This window comes from Phasianus colchicus, chromosome 2 (genome assembly GCF_987193195.1).
Source record: "Phasianus colchicus chromosome 2, bPhaCol1.hap1.1, whole genome shotgun sequence".
NCBI classification, from domain to species: Eukaryota; Metazoa; Chordata; class Aves; order Galliformes; family Phasianidae; genus Phasianus; species Phasianus colchicus.
The window spans coordinates 109839462-109862735 of NC_143437.1; the positions used below are offsets into that span (position 1 = coordinate 109839462).

General features: G+C 46.3%; 1 protein-coding gene across 2 annotated transcripts in view; it reads right to left on the minus strand.

Moving 5' to 3' along the window:
• RCAN2 (regulator of calcineurin 2) overlaps window positions 1-20060 on the minus strand; it is an 80773-nt gene extending 60713 nt beyond the window's left edge. The window contains exons 1-2 of one of the 2 annotated variants that reach the window (XM_031604935.2): window positions 19908-20060; window positions 11433-11659 (exon numbers count right to left, since the gene is read on the minus strand). In XM_031604935.2, coding sequence (XP_031460795.1) covers window positions 11433-11657 — 225 coding nt within the window. In that variant the 5' untranslated portion in view covers window positions 11658-11659; window positions 19908-20060. Of the gene's footprint in view, window positions 1-11432; window positions 11660-19467; window positions 19489-19907 lie in introns of those variants that run through there. The other variant, XM_031604936.2, reaches the window with a different exon arrangement.
• Window positions 20061-23274: the final 3214 nt, after the last annotated feature.

Sequence of the window (23274 nt, forward strand, 5' to 3'; positions counted from 1 at the left end):
AATTCTAGTAAAGAACCTCTATCATTACAAGTAACCACACTAAAGCAAGACAATTGAAAAAAGTGCAAGATACTTCATTTTAAACACCATTCATAGACTGTACTGCTTAGGAAATGAAGAAGTGGAACAAATCCCCACGGTCAGAAGCGTATCACTTATATCTGTTACGGCTTACACTGCATGAGGACTGAATCCCAGCATAATTCCCATCCCGAGAAATGCCAGCACTACTGTGGCAAATCCTACAGCATCCACCAACCTGAAAGAAACATGAATTTACCTGTCTGGCACAGAAGTGTTGCTAAGTGCACAGAAGCAATTGCTAATTGCTTTCACCTTGATTCAACTCTGGATTTGCTCTCTCATGTCTCTGCTCAGACCTGTGGCAGAATTTGTCTCAAGCAATGCTGCAGCCTTCAGGCTGACAGCTCTCTTTCGAACCTTGCATGACCTGAACCTCTTAGTATCCCTTATTTTTCAATACTACCTGCCTTTTCAATCTTTTCTTTTTTCTTTCAAGCTCTGTAAAGCATTGTTTACTAATTACATTAAACTCCGGTTCAGCAGTAACTTCTTTTTAGGAAACATTTGAGAAATCCCCTTAAGTTAATTGGTTAGAATTGTAGATTTACCATTTTGAATGTGATTAAGCCAGAACGTAGCTACTTTGAGTGCAACATCTGTATGCATTAGTAATGATGGCTGACCTTCACTTAGAAGCCTTTTCCTTGGGCCAGAAAATTGATATCAGAATCTGGGGATGGATTATAGTACCTCTGATGGCATTAAAGCAAAGAACAGCTGCTGTCCTAACCACATTAGGATGGCTTTACTGCACCTTTTGATTAGCTAGAAAAACAGGTTTCTGTTGACTCCTGAATGACAGTTTGCAGGAGAAAGCAGAGCAAAACTGCTTTCCATTATTAGCAGGAACCAGTGGATGAAACCGTCGGTTTGTTCCACTATGGACAATATAAAGGCTTCTACCCCCTCTTCCTTTTAAAAGATGCAGTACTTGCTTGCATCAGCAGATACCAGAAAGGCTGACTTCCTTAACAAGCACTGTGCCCACAGAAGTTTCAATTAGATGCAAGGAAATTCCCATAGAAATTATTGCTGTGTTTTACTCCAGCAAGTGCAGCCTGTCACCTCTCTCTCCTCACCTTTAGACTGCTTTACAAATAACATGCTGCACACCTTCCAACGTCTGCCAAGGGAACAAACAGAAGGTAAAAAACACACCGGGACCAAAGCTGATCAAGAATTGCAAGTACAAGTACCACCAGTTACAACATATCACACCTTCTCTACCCTGGTAGATAGGAAATAACATGAAACTGGGAGAGGAGATGGCTGCTAGCTTCTCCTGCATGTCATCCCTGCCATAATCATAGAATCACAGAATGGCCTGGGTTGCAAAGGACCACCAGGAAGGTCTTAGCATGTTACCACTGCTGGTCACCAGGCAGTCTGGGGGATCTTAAGACCAGCCACGGTCAGTAGCCCACAAAGCATACTGCGTCTGACTGCATGGAGATGGAGTTCTGTTTTCTGAGCTCCTCACCGTAGCTCCCTGCTGACCTACGAGTACAGCACAGAACAACAGATATAAGGGGAGCTGTTACGCCAGCATCCCACACCATCAATGTGTGTAGTCAATGCTGCTCATAGAATGGCCTGGGTTGCAAAGGAGCACAGTGCTCCTCCAGTTCCAACCCCCTGCTGTGTGCAGGTCGCCAACCAGCAGCCCAGGCTGCCCAGAGCCACATCCAGCCTGGCCTTGAATGCCTGCAGGGATGGGGCATCCACAGCCTCCTTGGGCAACCTGTTCCAGTGCCTCACCACCCTCTGGCTGAAAAACTTCCTCCTCATATCCAACCTAAACCTCCCCTGTCTCACTTCAAAACCATTCCCCCTTGTCCTATCACTATCCAAAAATAATCCTGGAGGGAGAAGCACTATTCTACCTCCATACAGTCAAACTCTCAAATACCATTGCACAGGATAATCAGAAAAGTAAAGACAAAGAACTCTACCAGCCAAAATCCTTGGTTGAACTCTGGTCCTGGCAGGCGCTCACAGCACACAAAGAGGAAAGGCACAGCAGCCACAGCCTGACTTCCACAAAGATCAAAAGGCATCTGAGTCCAGGCATTCTGAGCCACCTATTACAGGAGACAGACAACTGCCAAGTGCAATCTGAATCTACGTTTGTCCAGTGTTCAGGGATCTGTGGATCCAGCCAACGCACAGTTCATCCTACAATGCCCACTGTGCCAAAGGAAGTAGTTAAAACAGGAGTCATTCAATACTGTCTTGTAGATTCAGACCTTGTAACTCCCTTTGGCTCCCAGAGCTGTTTTCTCAAGAGCCAACAGAAGGTCCTCCTAAATCCTGTACGCGTATTCACCTTAAGGTGTCTCATTACATGAAGTTCTCAATATTTTAGCAAAGCTGATAAGAAAATAATATTCCTGCATTAAGAAAAAATAATAATAATTTTAAATACCAAATAACCTGAAGGGACCTTTCCCAGGAACGATTTCCCACCCATCCCAATTCCATGAGATAGCCTTCCAGTCTGCACAGGGTAGAGCACGACCACAAGAAGTTGATACTATAATTTTTTACAGAGCTGCTTTTAGGGATAAAAGTACATTTCCAAATTTAAAGAGCAGGCTGTAACTGCAGGCTTATGTGGTCTGGAAAGAACATTAATCAGTTTATTTCTGTCATTTACAAATGACTAGTATAGCTAGATGTTTTGGAGCTCCAGATTTGAACTGCAGCGAACACAGGCCCACCCTTCACCCAGCTGGTCCCAGGCCAGGAACGTTCTCCCATCCAACCAAGGGCATTTGCGCTCCCAAGCACCCAGAATATAGATGGGAAAATAACCCCAACTACTATAAAAAATTATTAGACAGCATTCACATTACAGGCAGCAGCATTTCAGGCCCAGAAAGACTTGTTACTTCAGTTAGTGTTTTGTTTATTTTGGTTTTGTTTTTTTCTAAGAACTTTTCAGAGCAGGAAATAAATATTCATTGAATTGAGGAATATTTGGAACTTGCAAATTCCTGGATACAAGCAGAATAATTTTGGCTAAAGGCACCTTCTAATTTCAGAAGAAAAATAGGACATATGCACAGACTAACCTGACCATACTGCTTTCACTGTGCAGCCTCTGTATGCCCAGTGTGCCCTCATGCTATCAAACCATGAAGCTGATGTACAGCTCCAGAAAAACTATGCAAATGTTGGAGGCTGCAATAGGCAGAACCACCTGAAGGGGAAGGAAAAGGAAGGAATGCTCAAATCACAGTAACTACTCCTTATAGTCCCACCAGAAATTCTGCAATCGCTTCAAAGAGGTGTCAGGCCCCATAAAAACATAAGTATATATGCATATACACATAAGTATGTAAGTACTATAAGTATATGTACATATAAGTATATAAGTACTCTGCTCTTGTGAGGCCCCATCTGGAGTACTGTGTCCAGGTCTGGAGCCCCCAGTACAAGAAAGACAGGGAGCTGTTGGAGAGGGTCCAGAGGAGCCACAAAGATGATCAGGGGACTGGAGCACCTCCCCTATGAGGACAGGCTGAGGGAGCTGGGCTTGTTCAGCCTGGAGAAAAGAAGGCTGCGGGGTGACCTCATTGCAGCCTTTCAGTACATAAAGGGAGCCTACAAAGAGGAGGGGAATCAACTCTTTGAAAGGGTGAGTGACAGCAGGACAAGGGGAAATGGTTTTAAGTTGAGGGAAGGGAGATTTAGGTTGGATGTCAGGGGGAAATTCTTTACAGAGAGAGTGGTGAGGTACTGGAACAGGCTGCCCAGAGAGGTTGTGGATGCCCCATCCCTGGAAGTGTTCAAGGCCAGATTGGATGGGGCCCTGGGCAGCCTGGTCTAGCATTAGGTAGGATGGTTGGTGGCCCTACGTGTGGCAGGGGGGTTGGAGATTCACGATCCTTGAGGTCCCTTCCAACCCCGGCAATTCTGTGATTCTGTGTTTATATGCAGCCATATAAGAGCTGCTTTTACTACCCTCAGCATGTTGTCTTCTTAGTAGCAACAAGAGCTCTAATAGCTTCCCTACAAATACCTGTTAAAATTCTGAATCAGCAAGCACCAGACAAAGCAATTACTTTCTTCCCCCAAACAAGAATGAACATGTAAAGAACCCAGATGTCAGTGACTTAGTCTCACTATTTCCCTTCCTCTAGGAAGGCCTTAGCATGTTACCACTACTGGTCACCAGGCAGTCTGGGGGATCTTAAGACCAGCCACGGTCAGTAGCCCACACAGCATACTGTGTCTGACTGCATGGAGATGGAGTTCTGTTTTCTGAGCTCCTCACCATAGCTCCCTGCTGACCTACGAGTACAGCACAGAACAACAGATATAAGGGGAGCTGTTACGCCAGCATCCCACACCATCAATGTGTGTAGTCAATGCTGCTCATAGAATGGCCTGGGTTGCAAAGGCCCACAGTGCTCCTCCAGTTCCAACCCCCTGCTGTGTGCAGGTCGCCAACCAGCAGCCCAGGCTGCCCAGAGCCACATCCAGCCTGGCCTTGAATGCCTGCAGGGATGGGGCATCCACAGCCTCCTTGGGCAACCTGTTCCAGTGCCTCTCCACCCTCTGGCTGAAAAACTTCCTCCTCATATCCAACCTAAACCTCACCTAAACCTAAACCATCTTATTGTCCTCCTCTGGACTCGCTCAAAGAGCTCCACATCCTTCCTGTGCTGGGGCCCCAGGCCTGGACACAGCACTGCAGATGGGGCCTCACAAGAGCCGAGTAGAGGGTGACAATCACCTCCCTCTCCCTGCTGGCCACCCCTTTTTAATGCAGCCCAGAACACAGTTGCCTTGCGGGCTGCAAGCACACACTGCTGGCTCATGCCCAGCTTCTCACCAGGACCCCCAAGTCCTTCTGCACAGGGCTACTCTCAAGAGGCTCTTCATCCTGTCTGTATAAACACCTGGGAGGTATTTATACACCTCTTCCTTTATACACTAACACAGTCCAGCAGATATATCATTGGAAGCTAACTGAGATAGATTTATAAACACTGAACAACAAGAGCTCAGACTGTGAAAAGAACTTCTATCATGGCCCAGAGAAGCTGTGGATACCCCATCTCTGGAGATGCCCAGGCCAGGCTGGATGGGGCCCTGACCAGTCTGAGCAGCTGGGTGGCGATCAGCCCAAGACAGGGTTTAGATCTGAAGGGACCTTTAAGATCCCTTCCTTAAGTCATTCTATATTCTATGATCGTGGGGCTCAATTAGTTACGATTATCACCACATCAAGCAACTTAGATGGGATCTCTGATGCAGACCAGAACAGTTCGTAGGTGTTTGTAGCTGAAATACTGTATTGCACAGGTATGTATCACAGCAAAATATTTGAGATTGATTACACAATAAAATTTAAATGCCACAGAAAGTGAGTTATTAGAATGAGTCTCAGAACATGAACAGCCTCCTATAGCTGTAGGAGAGAGCACCCAATAAGTTAATGCCTCAGTGTACTGGGTGTGTGTGGCAAGGTTTTGATAGCAAGGGCTGCAGGAATGAGCAGAGCTCAGCACTGCCTGCTGTCAGATCAGAGCCAAGTCCAACAGGAAGCCAATCTTCGTGATCATTAAGAAATAAAAGTTCTTAGATGTTATTTCTCAGAACCAGCTGCCAGAGAAGGGCATACAACAGGATTCCTAGACAGCAGCCATGAGAGTCTATGAGTCACAAAGTGCTGAAGCACACTGCTTCTGCAGCTTTTCATTTCTTACTAGTAGATGCATATACAGTGCATTATTTTAAAAACAGAATGAGAGGGAATAACACTCATCCCATTTACAAAGCAGAACAAAACAAAGCAGGCAGAGATTTCACAGCACCAGTCACAGCCTGCTTCGAGTGGCAGTTTCTGATAATGTTATCACATCAGCAGATAACCTTAAAAGGTAGAAAAACTGAAAGTAAAAGAAAGCAACAGTGAGTACCAAGAAGGCAGAATGACGCCTGCATTCCATTCCACCCTTGGAGCGGTGACTTCATCTTTGCTAGGGTGACTTTCCACCAAGCCAGGCTTAAATCCTAATATTAGAATAAAAAGAAGTGTGCCACCCTCTAAATATAATGATGACTCAACACCTAGAGGCTTCAGTGATGTAATACAGCCAAAAAGATCCTGACTTCTCAATCTAGATTTTCAAAGTGAAGACAGAAGGAATAGATCTTCCCCTGCAGAAACACAGCCTGCCTCCTGGAGTGTCTTTCTGAATTAGCCTGTGCAAAGGGGAACCAGAACAACATTACATGCATGGCAGCAGACACACCGGCTCCACTTTGTTTAAAAGGCACACAGAACAGACAAACCCATTTCAATTATATGCTTTGGTGTCAGAAAGCATCAGTAGGAAGTTTCAATTCCAGAATTAACATGTAAAGTGAAAGGCAACACAGCAGACCACTGAGCTGTCCAGTGTCTTTTAGCGCACTATAAACATAACAACTGTAGCATGAAAGTCTGCTTTGTTGAGAAAGCTGAATGCAAGAACAAAGGGGGAAAAAAAAAGTCTTCCTAAATATAGCTACAGATCTCTTAGAGCATCCTCCTTGGACAAATTGTCCAGCACTCATTTGAGATAACCTTAAATCTTCTTCCAGACTCAAGTTCAATAACCTGAGGCAATAAAATCAAAAGAAGCCTAATGTAGCATTCTGTATTAAAAGCAAGGAGCCGTCCAACAGCTAACAGTGAAAACACAAGGTTAAAAAAATCCCTCATGAGAGCAGCATGCATGCCCAGGCCCACATCCATTCAGCTTCTGGAAATCTTCAAGGAGGAGACTCCACAGCCTCTCTGGGTACCTGTGCCAGTGCTTAGTTACCACCTATGCAATACAGAACTGCTTCTGATGGGAGGGGAACCTCCTGTGTTCCACTTCGTGCCCCCTGCCTGTAGGAATCACTAAACAGAGCCCGATTCATCCTCTGAGGTGCTGGAGCAGGTACAAAGAAGGGCAACAAGGCTGGGGAAGGGCTTGGAGAATATGGCCCATGAGGAGAGACTGAAGGAACTGGGGCTGTTTAGGCTGGGGAAGAGGAGGCTGAGGGCAGACCTTATTGCCCTCTTCCAGTACCTGAAAGGCGATTGCAGCAGAGCGGGGTTGGTCTCTTCTCACTGGTGACAGGTGCCAGGATGAGGGGAAACGGCCTCAAGTTGTGCCAGGGGAGGTTCAGGTTGGATCTCAGGAAACACTTCTTACAGAAAGGGCTGTTCAGCACTGCCATGGGCTGCCCAGGGAGGTGGTGGAGTCACCATCCCTGGATGTGTTTACAAACATTTGGATGTGGTGCTCAGGGCCGTGATTTAGCGGAGGGCTGTTAGAGTTGGGGTAGGATGGCTGGGTTGTGGTTGGACTCGGTGATCTTTAAGGTCTTTTCCAACCTGAGCAGTTCTATGGTTCTGTGATTGGTTTTAATTAAACTGGCAAGAAAAAGCACTTAATGGACTTCAGCACCGTCACGATAAGTCAAAGGTTTGAAAAACAAGTAAGCATTCTTTATCTGGAATAACTACCTGCTTTTACTGTTGCTTCTTCCAGCATCAACCAAAATAGTGAAACTCTACTACAGACTCCAAACATGTTGAAGAAACACACCTTCCCCACATGTGAACATATTCCAATGGAGACATTTGAGTGAACACTTCCCAAGGCATTACAGCACCTAAAGAACACCCTGACACAAAAAGGCCTCACTGTGGCAGAGTGCTTACCAGCATCAGCCTGGAGGAATTACACAGTCACGTTACAGTAGTTTCAGAAAGGATTTACACAAAATAAAATACAAGAAAAGCACAGGAGAAGTGCTATCATCTGGAAAGCCCAACAGCTACCAGCAGCAATTAGCTGCTAAAACAAATGTATTTCCATGCTCAGGAGCAGGGTTGTGCCCTTGGGCTCCTCACCCCAACAGCTCTGTTCAGATAAGAGGAGCAGCACCTCTCAGTCAGTCACATTATCAGCTAAAAATAACAGCACAGTTCTGCCACACCTCACCAACATGAGGAGTCATGTCAGCTTCTTTCTAAGAGATGTAGGATAAACTCCAGGATTTAGGAGTGATTTCATTCTTAAAATTCTTAAAAATCAGACTTCTAAGATTCAAGTAAGGCAGTGCTGTACACTCAAACAAAAATCTGCTCCTTTCATTACACAGGAGAAAAAGGAAAAATACAATGATGGGGACACAGCCAAATCTGATCCCAGCTCTGCAACAGCCCTGTTAATTAAACTCTCCAGGCCTTTATTTTTCAGTATCTGTCCAGAAGCATGGTATTTTCCAATCATAAAGTAAAGAATATATAATGGTACTTGCTGTAAGGGGAGACTGGCCGTGATAGATGAACTAGATGGCTAGATGAACTAGAGGGAATGGCTTCAAGCTGCACCAAGGGAGATTCAGGCTGGTCATTAGGAAATACTTCTTCTCTGAAAGAGTGGTCAGGCACTGGAATGGGCTGCACAGGGAGGTGTGGAGTCACCGACCCTGGAGGTGTTCAAGGAACATCTGGATTTTGTGTTGAGGGACATGGATTAGTGAGAACTGTTGGTGAGGACGGTTTGACGGGTGATTTTGAAGGTCTTTTCCAACCTTGGTGATTCTGTTAGGTGTGCATCTAAACAGAACAACATTCCTTTAGCTGGAGCAAGCTGTTAGTGCATTGAAGATGGCAGGTCCTCCCCTACAAATCCTCCAAGGGCCATTATTATCAACCCAGCTGTCCAAAGCACTCTCATAGAATGACAGAATGGCCTGGGTTGCAAAGGCCCTCAATGCTCATCCATTTCCAACCCCCTGCTCTGTGCAGGGTCACCAACCACCAGACCAGGCTGCCCAGAGCTGTCTGGTAGGCAAGACAGAAGACTTCCAAAGCAGCACTGTACAACACATGATGCTGCTGCAAGAGTGTACCTGGGGCAGGATGTGGTAAGGACAGATGGAGCGAGGCAGCTGATCCTCAGTGCAGGGCTACATGTAGCCATGCTTTTCCTCCAGGCTGTTATAGGCCTATACCCAAGCACAAACCAGAAACTACTTTAGAACTGATACTACTTAAATGCCTTTCAATTAGTAAGTGCCTTAAATATTCTAAAGATGGGTATTTCAAAGTAAGTGTCTTGCTTAGATACATGTTAAAAGCTTCAACTTGACAGCTCCTATGACACATTAGGTAACAGAATTTGTTACAGAAGCTGTCAGAGTGAATTCTTTACATTAATCTTGCTGTATGTATGCCAGAGTCACATATATACATAAACTTTGTTCACGCAGCAAGTTCACAGGCCAAACCAAAATAACCATTCACACTAACTTGCAACTTCTCAATCAAATATACCTCTATTTCCCTCCTACAGGTGTAGGCCACGAGCCACAAAGTCAAAGATAACACTGCAACATCTTCACCTTCTGCAGAATGGATTAAAAACAAACCTACTGTAGACTACAGTCATCTTTTCAGAGAACATTTTACAGCAGTAAAAATATAGCGTACCTCTATATATTGAATCAATGCATAATTGATGATATAATTCAGACGTATTAATTAATTGCCATTGAGAATCTGAAGTTGACAACATTTCTTCCTGAAGTCATGCATGCCATTATGCTGAAGCAACAGTTAATAATAGAAAGGATTACAAGTACAAATCGACCAGGAACACAAGTATGAGTTCTACAGCAATAATAAAAACCATAATCGACTCCCCAGGCCCTTCGAGTTAATGAGAAACCTGGAGGTAATCCCATCTAGTTAAATATAGCCCTCCAGGAGCTACTGCTTACCTGCCAGCAGAGCTGTTCAACCCATGGCATTGACAGCTTATGGCCACACACACAACAGGATGCACCTCCACAGCCCAGCTGCTCTAAGACAAATCCTTAAGTCCTGTAAGTCCACAGGGATTGCTCTCCCACTTACTTACATAATCTCCCATTTCATTTTCTGACTAAGCCACCACTGGAACACAGCTCTCAAAAAGGGAAAGCTTAGAAGCAAGCGGGGATAAAAATCTGTGCTGAAGGAAGAGAAATTCCCTAGTTCTAGGCAGGCTTTTGTTGTCTCCCTTTCAAAATGTACTTTCAGAGCCTTTGAATGCCAGAACTATCTGGGAAAACATTCCCAAACCTCTAAAATATGCATTATGACCTTTAGGAAAGTTGAAGCTATTTAACAGTTCGTTATGAAATTCTACAAATTAGCAGAGTGCAAGTTGCTTACGAGCAAAAGGATTTTAAAGGGGAAAAAAAGATTCATCACTTTTCCAAAACCGCAGTTTAGTTTGTTTGTGGGATTTTTAAATACATGAATACGATCACTTTGTTTAGTCCTGTGCTGTCTGAACATTACTCCCTTCTCATCTGTATTACTCAAAGATGACATCAGCATGGAAAACAAAGAGGTCTGAAAAAATACTCCAAAGCACTGCAAGCAATGGCAGGAGCACAGCCTCACCAGGAAGCTCGCTCAGTATCTTTGAATGAAAGGACCCCCTAAAAGCCTAGTTCTGATTCCCTTTCATGTGGTAGTCTTCCCACCATAAGAAAGACTCACCGCCCATCCTAGCCATGCTTCAGCCTCACCAAATCTGCTCTGTAGCTGAAGCCCAGCTTCACTGCTGCAAGCTTGTCTCCAAATTGACTTTTCTGGACAAGAAACTTAAATAGCCTCACATGTGCCTGTAACTATTAGCCCAGACCGACCTCATTAGACAATAATGCTCCAAATGATCAGTTTTATTTTCCTGACATCTCCCTCAGGAAACATAATAGGCTTAGAAATCAGACCTGAAGACATACTGCAGAATGTAGGAGTGTTTCTGTCTGATTGGATGAAAATAATATGATTTTCTTAAAACAAAAAACAAAAAGCAACTATTTTATTTCAGACTAATTGCAAAGTCAGAAGATATTCTTGTGCTCTTTAATTTGTTGCACTAGCATTCATTCAGGTCCTCCAGGTAAGATACATAACTCAAAACACTTGAGAAGATACAGGAAGAGCAGTGTCCTGTTACAGTGGTATGTGATCAGCAAGGGGAAATGTCTTTCATGTGTTTAACTTTGCCACCTCCATCACGACTGCAATTACTGTTGCTATAGAGACATGTACTCACATTTTAGTATTCTACAAACCTGAACCACCAAAAGAAAAACAATGTTCATTGTAGTTGGCAAAAAGGCTTTTAGGCTCTTGAATGTTATTGCCCACCTCAGAAAAAAACTCATGCAAAGAAGCTGGATTGGATACAACAGACAGAAGTATTGCTGGTTCCTCAAAACTGCAACAAACACAAATATCACATAAATCATATGCTTCTCTTATACTGAAAAGATGGAAACTGGCACTGTACCTTACTGTCCATGCTTTCAAATACAGACTGGTGAACATTACAAGCAAAGAGAGAATTCGGGAGGTCGTTGAAGTCAATGATTTCATGAAAATCTTCTTCCGTGAAACATCTCTTTAAATCGCTGTCACCATTTATAGAGTAGAGTAAGAACTGTCCTCCATCCTCTGCGATGCAGCCATAGTGCCCAAGGCCTCGCATTCCAAACAAGTAGGAGTCACCCCTCATCCCTAGCAGCAGGAAGAAGAGAGACACAGTTACACCACACTTAGCAATAGCACATACACAAGAACAGAAATTCATAGTTCAGGGCTTAATTTGTAGGATGTGTATCTCGGGCTATTTCAATACAACATGCGAAACTGAGCACCAAAACTGGCTTCACGAAGGCTCAAACAGGGACTCTGCTTTAGGTTCATTCTCTGGCATGGAAACAACCTGAGCACATCAGCACAAGCTGCTGAGCACAGCCAGAAACGAAGCCTGACTGGAGTTTCACTCACCCTGTAAGAAAAAAGTATGTTTATTTGTGCCTAGGACACATTTGTGCCAACAGGAGTCCTGTTTGTTCCAGAGAAGCCAGGCTAGTGCTTCTGAGCTTGCTCAGAGACAATAATGCATTGGATGAGACTAACAGAAAAACAAGGAATAGAGACAACCCTATTGAAAAGTAGCAATAATATAAAAACAGCACAACTAAGAAACATGATTACAAAGAACAAAGATAAATGCTTCTGCAGTTCCAGGACAGAACATATACTGGTTTTCCATGCCCATTAGCAATTCTTTTCTTTGCACATTGATGTCACTAGGAAGCAAACAACAAGGTAAGCAAAGGAAAAGGACAAGCCATGTGATAATTCTCACCACCTTTTAGGATAACCCTGCCAATTTTGGAGCCCTTACTCCCAAATCCGTCATGGTACAGATATTTCTATCTGTACTTCGACCATTCTAAGGACACAGAAGGAACAGGCCAATCCACCAAACACTGTCCTTACCACTGATGCAAGAATAAACCTCTTAACAGAGAAAGGGGAGAGAAAGGAAATGTCCATATAAACGCTGCTATTTATTGCGGCTGCCATAGACAGTCCCTATAGAGGTGTATTAAATAGCAGCTGTAACCTGCAACCCCTCCAGAGCTCTCTAACAAGCTGACTGGAGGCAATGCAGAAGAATAATTATTTCCCTCCTATTGATGTTTCTAGCAATAACAATATGTAGTCATTGACTTCTCCTAGCAGGAGTTGCAATGACACAAACACAGCGTGCTCATGTGTTTCAGATTTGCCCTTCCCATACCGCATACTTGCTATTCTCTATTAATAGTTGTAAATATTGCTTCCATTGCATTTTGCAGAACTGCTGTCCAAAATTGAGCTCTACACTTTATTTAGGCTTAGTCTCAATGATTACAGAGCTCATTTGCCATGCTTGTGGCTTTCATCTAACCCCCTTCCTGCTGCAGCTCAGAAGTGACATCTGATGACCGAGCACATCCTACTGTAACCTCACGTTACAGAAGTGCCAGAAATCATTACTGCTGAAGTCTCAGGGCTAATGACAGAAGTCCTCAAGGAAACACACTGGAGTCGTATTCAAAAGAGTCGGCTCAGAGCTGAGCCCACTTGTATTCTGCTCTCACAGCACATGAGGAAGCCCAATTGGCACAGCCTGTATTTGAGCAGCAGGGTTGGAAGGTACCTGCAGAGATCATGGAGCCCAAACCATGAGCTCACACTAGAACTGCGCAGACCTTTTCCAGAGGTACACCCCCACGTATCTGTTAAATACTGAGCAGCAGTACTCACAGTGCATGTAATGGGCTGCACAGTAGGTCACAGGATCTTAGCTGCACTCCTTCTCCAGGCACCAAAAGTCACAGCTAACATTAGAATGGTTTCTGAGCCCTGCATTCCTTACGTTTAATTTGTGAGGGAGGGGTTTAAAACAAAAAGGATGCGGTGCTGTAAGGAAGTAGGAGTAATAAGCTCAGGCTAATGATCTCTTTCACAGTGTCACCCTGAGGACAGGTTCCTCAGCTCTCAGATGCACACCAGCATTTTTGCCAGCTCAGTCTGACATGAGCACAACCACTCTCAGCTTATCTCAGGTTAGAAACTTGCCAGTGAGGGTGGGCTCTGATTCCCAGCAGGCAAACGGCCTGCAGTTGGTGAAGGCACTTGAGAAGCAGCGAGGGGCACTCTGAGGAAAAGCCTTCTTCCCCACGTGCAAGCATTGTGCTGGAAGAACCCGCTCAGCTGAGGGGGACTGAAAAGCAACCTTACACAGCAGACTGCAGAGGATAAAGGCAATATGAAGCAATGCTTAGAAGCTGTAGGAACTCCAGTGTGAATTAATGCTAACTGGGCTTTCTAGTGATGAGGAGGAACTGACACAGAACCAGTAGGAGCAAAGCTTAAGTTCTTGGCCTCTTTGCTAAACAGCTTTCTTCCTTCTACAGGAGAAATATTATGTTTGCATTATGAAGTACATAAAGATATTACAAAGTAGAAATTGAGCAAAACCACAACAGCAAGCAGCTAAACAGAACAGAATTTTGAGTTGTGACAATCAAGTTTCGGTTTATAAGCATCTGAGATTGTAACAGGGAAATAAGAATAAAACACAGCAGGTGGTTCTGTCATATACAGGCATCAAAGCTCCACCTGAGTCTGCAAGGTAATAAACATTCTTGCAGTGTGACAGCAGTCTCATTCTGCCAAAGTCTTTATGTAAAAAGAAAGGTTGCTCCTTTCTCTCAGTCAAGTGCTGAGGCAGATTTCTCAGTAGGACATGAGCTCTGGGCAAAGGCAAGCTCTCTAATGAAGGTCACTGTGGTCACTGTCCTGCATGCCTTTTGAGACCTCTTTTTAAGGATCTGGAGGCGCTGGGGAAGTGCATGTTCACACACACACACCCCTTCTGTACTTCAGATGCACCCAAAGTGCTGACTGATCTTCCAAGTCATCAGGCTTTTAGACCTGGCTATTAAATCCTCTGCCCAGTTTCAGATGGATCCTGCACAACTAAAAACATCTGCATGAAGTGACTATCATATGGTAAATTTTGCAGGGTAAAAAGAAAAAAGACATAGGAATGAACAACATCAGACAATTAAAATAGAGATCTCCCAACCAGGAGGCATACATGCTCCCCCAACAAAACAAAGCACCTATGATCCTGAGCCCGGTGACAACCAGTGAAGACAAGAGTGCTTGAATCAACAGCATGTGCTGGTACTCCTCAAACCTCCAGCTGTATGCAGACAAAGCAGCACTGCTGCTAAAAGCTACAACCCAACCATCACCTGGGGCTGCTCACTTCCAGCCCCAGCTTTCCATGTGGAAGCAGGCCCCCAACAATCTGATACTGGAGAAGGATCCAGTTCATGGCATGACCATACAACTCAGTTCACTTGAAGGAAGTTTAGTGGCCTGGAACAAGGAGAAAATTGGAGGCTTAATTCCACTAGGGTGTTAGCTGGCTTGACGTACTACATGGCTGCAATAATCATTAAGGTTGGAAAAGTCCATTGAGGGCATCTAGTCCAAGCACCAACCCACCCCCAGAAACCATGTCCTCAAGTACCACGTCAAGAAAGATCCTAACAAAGGCCAGGATTTTATTTTTCAGCAACTGATCCACTTAGAGCATTCATGAAGTTATGAGCTCAGTTTCCAAAGCTCTGCAATAACTGTCATAATAAAACATCACATGAGAAATCACTTTCAGCCAGACATGAGCAGGAATTCTTACTCATCCTAACTAGCATTAGACATGCCTATAATACCAGCCATAACTATGTGTCCTTCCTTAAACCTACCTAACCCCTTAAGACTCAAGTGTTCTGTTGTTGCTGGTGGTAGCTTATGGATTTTTTTTTTTTTTAAATTTACTCAGCCATTTCACAAGTCCCTGTCAAAAAACTCCTCTAGTTACTCTAACACTTCAGAACAAAAGAATTTACATTTCAAGTCCCTTAAACCAATTAACTCTAACTCATGTTTACTGCATGAGCTGAATCCTAATATGAAGTCAACACATTTGAAAGTTGTCTTACATGCAGCAATAACACAATCACTGGAAGCTGCTCCCATTTACATCAGAGCTCCTTCTGAGAAAGCTACATTTCCCCTCACGGTCCCATTTATACTTTCACAAAAACCTGGGAAGACATTGCCTTAAGGGCATCATAGAATGGCCTGGGTTGCAAAGGCCCACAGTGCTCATCCAGTTCCAACCCCTGCTGTGTGCAGGTCGCCAACCAGCAGCCCAGGCTGCCCAGAGCCACATCCAGCCTGGCCTTGAATGCCTGCAGGGATGGGGCATCCACAGCCTCCTTGGGCAACCTGTTCCAGTGCCTCACCACCCTCTGGATGAAAAACTTCCTCCTCATATCCAACCTAAACCTCCCTGTCTCACTTTAAAGCCATTCCCCCTTGTCCTATCACCATCCACCCTCACAAACAGCCGTTCCCCCTCCTGTTTATTCGCTCCCTTCAAGTACTGAAGGCCACAATGAGGTCTCCCCACAGCCTTCTCTTCTCCAAGCTAAACAAGCCCAGTTCCCTCAGCCTTTCCTCATAGGAGAGCTGCTCCAGCCCTCTGATCATCTCAGTAATCTGTATTCCTCAGCTTTATTTCTGAATTTGAATTTTGACTCTAAAACTTCCACTCAGAAAATACACCACACAGAGCATCCCAACAACTGTAGCAATTATCCCAAGGCAAACCAGCACCCTGCAAGCCTCCCATGCAACCCCCCCTTGGACTCCTGCTGTGGGATTTGGGCATAGTCTGCATCACTTCACACCAGTAGCAGTGATTCCAGAATTTCTTCTCCTGTGACCAAGGGGTCCATGAGCTCGTAATTAGCAATAGCTCTAAATACCAAGCGTGAGAGGTTTTCACCATCCCCTAACGTGTTTCAATGGGCCAGTTGCTTAAATATCAGCACATACGTATAGATTTACCCACTGTATTTATGGAAAGTAAGAAGGCATTTCCTTGGTGACCGTTTTCCTGTCCTAAGAGTTTTTAAAAAGAATCCCTTTGGGACACCAAGAAACAGGCCCATAACTCTCCAAATTGCTAGGAAACTTTACTTTTATTATTATTGTTAAACACTGCTTGCCATGACAAACAACATTCTATTTTTACTCATAAAGCAAACAAACTGTTACAAATGCAAGCTTTAAATATAATCACCATAAACAAAAAAGTATTATTGAGTCCTGACTGCAAACCTGAAAACAGCGATCTGCAGGAACAGAGAAACTGGGGGAAAAACCAGAGCAATGTAGTTGCATTATTTTTCTAGAAGGATTCAGAGAAAGCATAGGATTTCACCTCAGCTCCAACTTAAAATCAGTAACTTTTAGCCTATTTCTAAGAGATGGAAAAGAACGGTTAATCCAATCGCCTCCCCTTGGAAAGTTTTCCTGAAACGATTAGTTCTTACTTCAAATATTCCCCAAAAGCAGAAGGGTTAGCAGTCTGAGTGCCACCCCAAGGACTCAGCTCCTGCTGAAGGCAGCAGGGCCAACACAGACTTGCAGGAAGGCACGGAAAGCCCAGCTAGCAACAACCCACTGAAACATCACTCCTTCCTGCTAAATGAGCACCGGAGATTGGTGTTACCTTCGCGTGGTGCTAATTCTTCACTGGGGATTTAAATGGAGACATTTTAATTAGAAAGCAGAATGGGAGCTCCTGTGACAGGATTAATGAAGTGCTGCAGGTTAAGCGCAGCACAGACCATGGCCATCCCTTCCCTTTGCCTTCTCCCTCAGCCTGCCTGGCCCACAGCTATCCTCCTACACAATGCAGATGACTGCTGTATTCCAGCTCCCACTTGGTCAGCACCACAGCAAACAGGGCCAGCCTCCACTATCCCGGCTACAGAAGGGGCAGAGTTGAGAGGAAGAGGATTTTTTTTTTTTTAATGCTAACTGGTACAAATCCCAAATGTTCTAATCCTTCCATTGACATTAGAGCCGTATTAAATTTAGCTGAGCCTTTGTAACTATTTTTGGAGGCTTTTAACATCCAAAGGGACTATTCACTTTTATTCATCTAAAGCAGGCTGGCCAGCTCAAGCTGTTCAAGACCTGCATGTTGCTCAACAGAATCGAGTGTGCCTCCCACACCAGGGCTGCATCCTACACCTAGTGCAGGAACCCAGCCAAGCACTCTGCATCTCCAGCCATGGAGGAAACAAGGCAGCAGACAGCCCGTGCTCTGCCCTGCAGACAGGGCTCCAGCCCACTGCCACAAAGGAAAATGGTACCTAAAAAACCAAAGTCAGGTGTGAAGGGACCTCAAGGATCACGAAGCTCCAACCCCCCACCAATGCAGGGCCACCAACTTCCACATTTCAGAGCAGCCCAGGCTGCCCAGGGCCCCATCCAACCTGGCCTTGAACACCTCCAGGGATGGACGGGGCATCCACAGCCTCTCTGGGCAGCTGTTCCAGCACCTCACCGCTCTCATAGGAAAAAACTTCCCCCTGACATCCAACCTCAATCTACCCTCCCTCAACTTCAAACCATTTCATCAGACACTAAAGGTCCCACGGTAATGTTAATGTGTTCAAACAGAATCATCTTCCCCAAACTCAAAGGAACCAGAGCAAGCTTTCTGCTTACCTTCACTTGGCCCCTGCACTGTTCTATTATGTGATCCAGTTGTAAAAGGGTGGACAGCCTTATACCACCACAGGCCTTCAGCCAGATTTGTCATCTCACACGGAGGGCAGTATAACAGCCCTTCATATATATACCACAATTCTCACCAAGACCTACTTCCTTTTCCCTATGAGGAGCAGAAAGGAAGAAGCCACGAAGTCAGAGCAACATGAAACTGTTCAGGGTGTTTAGTGCTTAGAAGAGACTCTTAGGTACATGGTTTTAAGAGGAAGTTTTTCAGCCAGAGGGTGGTGAGGCACTGGAACAGGTTGCCCAAGGAGGCTGTGGATGCCCCATCCCTGCAGGCATTCAAGGCCAGGCTGGATGTGGCTCTGGGCAGCCTGGGCTGCTGGTTGGCGACCTGCACACAGCAGGGGGTTGGAGCTGGATGAGCACTTTGGGCCTTTGCAACTCAGGCCATTCTGTGATTCTATGGTTAGTGGGCATGGCTTGATAGCCATGGACTAGATAATCCTACTGGCCTTTTCCAATCATAATGATTCCATGAGTCAGACACCATGATGACAACCAGTGTGACAAGCGCCCAAGAACCGAGCCATGGACTGCTGCATGCCAGCAGAGCACACGTCCCACATCGTGGCAGCCTGAGAGCCTGCTGATTGCTGTCATGTTTAAAGACTCAAAATAGGTGAACAAGGAAAATGCACTCTAATAAACAGTGTTTTTCAGAACAAAGAAAATCCATTCAAACCATAAAATCGCGTTAAACACGAATAAAACTTCAGGTATAACTCAGAATAAAATCTCAGTTTTCTTTGCTGGTGCATATCATAGAATCATAGAATGGTCTGGGTTGCAAAGGCCCACAGTGCTCACCCAGTTCCAACCCCCTGCTGTGTGCAGGTCGCCAACCAGCAGCCCAGGCTGCCCAGAGCCACATCCAGCCTGGCCTTGAATGCCTGCAGGGATGGGGCATCCACAGCCTCCTTGGGCAACCTGTTCCACTGCCTCACCACCCTCTGGATGAAAAACTTCCTCCTCATATCCAGCCTAAACCTCCCCTGTCTCACTTTAAAGCTATTCCCCCTTGTCCTATCACCATCCACCCTCACAACAGCCGTTCCCCTTGCTGTCTATATGCTCACATGTACCTAACTTACAATGGGAAAACCACCACAACAAACACCTTCTGCACAGCATCACACAGAGCCCCTGGATGTGCCCGTGCCCTGCGGAGCTTGGAGGCAGGCAGAGCTACAGCACGGAGCTGACAGCTCCCTCGGAGGGGAGCAGGACTCCTCCACACAGCTCCTGCACTTCGATAAAGTTAACGGGTAACAGCACTGATAACGTACCAAAACCAGAAAGCCCTCTGCCACTCTCACCCAACGAGTTCGCTCTTTCTGCGAGTTTTGTCCGCTCCCGGCGCTCAGCCCTCCGTCAGCTCGCGGCAGACGGGCACCCACAGCTCCCAGCTCTGCCGCAACGGCCGGGCAGCAGCGGAACGCACCGACAGCGGCCGCGCATCGCCGAAGCGCTTCTGAAGGGACGCACAGAGCTGAGGGACCCCGCGGAATCCCCGGGGAGGGAGCGGAGGAAAGCGGCCCCGGCTGCGGGCTCTGCCCGGCTCCACGCAGCGCCCCGCAGGATCGTCCCGCACGCGGCGGCCGCCGCCCGACCCCCGAGCCCGACGGAACGGCCCCCAGCCCACGGCCATCTCCTCGCGGCACGGCGGGGCCGGGGAGCGGGCAGGGCGCTTATATAACGGGATCGGCGGGACAAGGCAGGGCTGCCGCGAGCCCCGCTGCTGCCGCCCGGCCCTCACCTGCTGCCGCTGCCGCTGCCTCGGCCTCCCCGCCGCTGCCGCCCCGTCGCCGCCGCCGAGCGCCCCGCTGCTGCCGGCCGGCCGCGCCGCTGAGGCGAAGGTGGACGAGGAGGCGGGAGGGAAGGGGCCGCCGACACCCAATCACCGAAGCGCTTCGCCCTAATGGGCGTGCGGCGCCGCCAGTAAGAATGCGAGGAGAGAGTCAGCCCCGCCCCCCAGCCCACTGGACACGCCCCTCTCTGTCCGCCACTTCGCACCGCGCCTCGGACAGCGGTGTGCGCGGCGGCGCTTCGGGCGGGAACAGGTGGGCGGGAACAGGTGGGAGGGGGCGGAGCCTCAAGGCGGGAAAGTGGGCTGAGGGGGAGATGGGGTGAGGATTAGGAATTGGGATTGGGATTGGAGACTTGGATGTGGAATGGGGATGGGGATTGGGGATTGGGATTGGGGATTGGGTGAGCGGTGAGATGAGGGATATGTGAAGTGAGGATGGTGCAGAGAGTTGTAAAATGGGAGAGGAGAGGAGAGGAGAGGAGAGGAGAGGAGAGGAGAGGAGAGGAGAGGAGAGGAGAGGAGAGGAGAGGAGAGGAGAGGAGAGGAGAGGAGAGGAGAGGAGAGGAGAGGAGAGGAGAGGAGAGGAGAGGAGAGGAGAGGAGAGGAGAGGAGAGGAGAGGAGCCAGTATTTGGAAATGCTTTTGTATACATCCAGACATTATTGCTAAGATGAACAGGGAGAAAACTGCCACATTCCACTCTTTACAGTAAAAAATGTCCTTCAAATTATTAAATACTAATCAATGACAACGTTTGGCAACAGTTACAGGGGTCAGTGTCCCCTGTTGTAAGCAGTAACGTTTTCCATCAGAAGCCACCCAACAATACATTATTTAGACATGGAGAAGTAGTGCTGCAAAGTCAGAGTGAGAGCGGCTGCGAGAGCTTCGTGGGGCCGGCGGCCGCCCGCTTTGGCCCCAGAGCCGTTCAGGCCATGCAGCCTGAGTGGGCACCCTGTGCTTCCAGAATGCTGTGGGCATCTTCCTACAGCCCAGGCAGTTGCAGAGTGCCAAAATCTGGAGGAAGGTGAAATTATGGAGAGAATACCCAAGGAGGTGATAAAACAGCTGCTGGTGGCGTGATTTGTGAGCGGTGCTGCAGCCCTGCTCCCACGGAGCTGAGTGGGAGTTTGGTTACTGATATCTCACAGCGCAAGCTTAGGCCGTCTCATCCCAACCCTGTGCTGCTCATTATCTTCAGCTCGCACCTGCTTCTTATCTACACATTTCATCTGGAAGCAAAAGCAGCCTCTCACATGTACCGAAGCAACCACAGTGAATTTCAGCACAGCAGAAGTACTGTGAGCAGAAGCTGACCAGCAAAACATCAGCATTAACTCGCTCCTGCAGCCTTTCAAGGGCCACTTTTTCTCTTTTCAGAAGAAATGAGGAACGAATGTCACACAGTCAGCAGATTTTCAAGGAGCGTTCCTTATACATCTCCGCTCGCTGTGTTAATCCCAAATTCTTTGGCCAGATATGGATTATGATGTCTTGCAAATGGTCAAGTCCAGAGATTAGAGTGGCTAAAGCAAGTAAAATTAACATTGGCTATGTCAGCATCATTACACCCTTGACTGTTTCTGTTACTCTTTTAGAATATAAAAACAGTTGGATCCGTCCAGCTCTGTGTCTTGTCTCAGCAGCCAAGGCAGGATGCTTAACGAAACACTGTAAAAACAGACCACACTCATCTTTACCTTACCATTTCCCTAATGAGCTAGGGACTTCTAGGTTGTACAGACTGGTACCAGTGCTGCCAGTGGTCCTGTCCTCCCCGAATTGCTCTTTGCTCTTTCTGAGCCCATTTTTGGCTTCGCTTTCCACACTGTGCCGTGCCACGGTAATTCTTCACTGTGCAAAAACCATTTGGAGTCTACTTCCTGACTGTTTTATTAAATGCGCTTTTGTTGTGAGAGGCAATAAATGAGATTTCTTTTTTTAACCTTCTCTCCATCATTATTTTACAGATTTTAATTGTATTTCCCTTCAGCTATCTCTTTTTCAAGCTGATATGGTTTTCTCTGCTTCCTATACAAAAGCTGTTCCATTTCTTATTGTCCTTCTCTATATCCTTTCTCTAGAACTCCAGAACTCCCAACCTGGCTGCAGGACAGCCCCTGTATTTGGGTCTGCTGTCCCCAAACCCAACCTTCGGTATAGCCCAGCTGTTTCTGAGCATTTCCAGGGTGAGACTGAGGTGGAACAGGAGGCTGTGCTTTAAGGCAATGAGAACAGGAACAAGGACTCAACATTTTCCACCCACTTCTGAGAATGCCTGAAGAAAAGGTCTTTTTTATTTGAAATTGCAAAAATTCCATATCCAACATCAAATCCAACAAAATAGAGCTGTATTATTCTACAGCTAGCCATTGGTTTTGAAGACAACAAAAATGCCATGTTCCAATTTCTGCTTAACAGAAAGATGACTTTTTTTTAGCTTGAATGCATGATAGATCAAGGAATAAAATGAGTTTGACTTGTAAAACAATCTCCATTTCAAGAAAGAAAAGAAAAAAAAAGAAAACCAAAAGATTTTGATTTGTAACAATACCACCCTTAAAGTGCAAGCTTGGTTCTCTTAAATCTGACGCCATATGACCAGGGACACAGAAGCTGAAACGTGTGAGGTGTTCACCTATTGGTCTCCTGTATCTTCTCAGCAGTCACCCCTGTACAAAGTTAGGGCAGTGCAGAGGGAATTGCTGACTGTGTATCTATCTGCTTCCAAAGCTCCAAGCCCCTCGCTGTGTGAGAGGGGCTGACAAGCTGCAGAACAAAGGTGTTAAGGAATCTGCTTCCTCATTTCTTGAAAGAATCATCTTTTCCTCCTGATGGCCTTTTCTCAGCAATCTTCTCTCTGCGCTCCTACACAAAAGACCTTTCCATTTGATAACTGGTTCACTATGGACAAGGTCTGTGCGAGCTACTGTGCACGTTCTAAAGCAGTCTTGGAAGTATAGTCACAATCCAACAGCATGGTCTTAGCATCAGCTCACATTCCTTGGGAAGAATTCCTTCACCCAGAGGGTGGTGAGGCACTGGAACAGGTTGCCCAAGGAGGCTGTGGATGCCCCATCCCTGCAGGCATTCAAGGCCAGGCTGGATGTGGCTCTGGGCAGCCTGGGCTGCTGGTTGGCGACCTGCACACAGCAGGGGGTTGGAACTGGGTGAGCACTGTGGGCCTTTGCAACCCAGGCCTTTCTGTGATTCTATGATTCTACAAAATGTCGGTTTGCTGCCATGTGTTAACACGTGGAAGCACTTGATTTCTAGGATTTACCCAACATACAGGAAGCTAAAGCATCTGGCTTGTC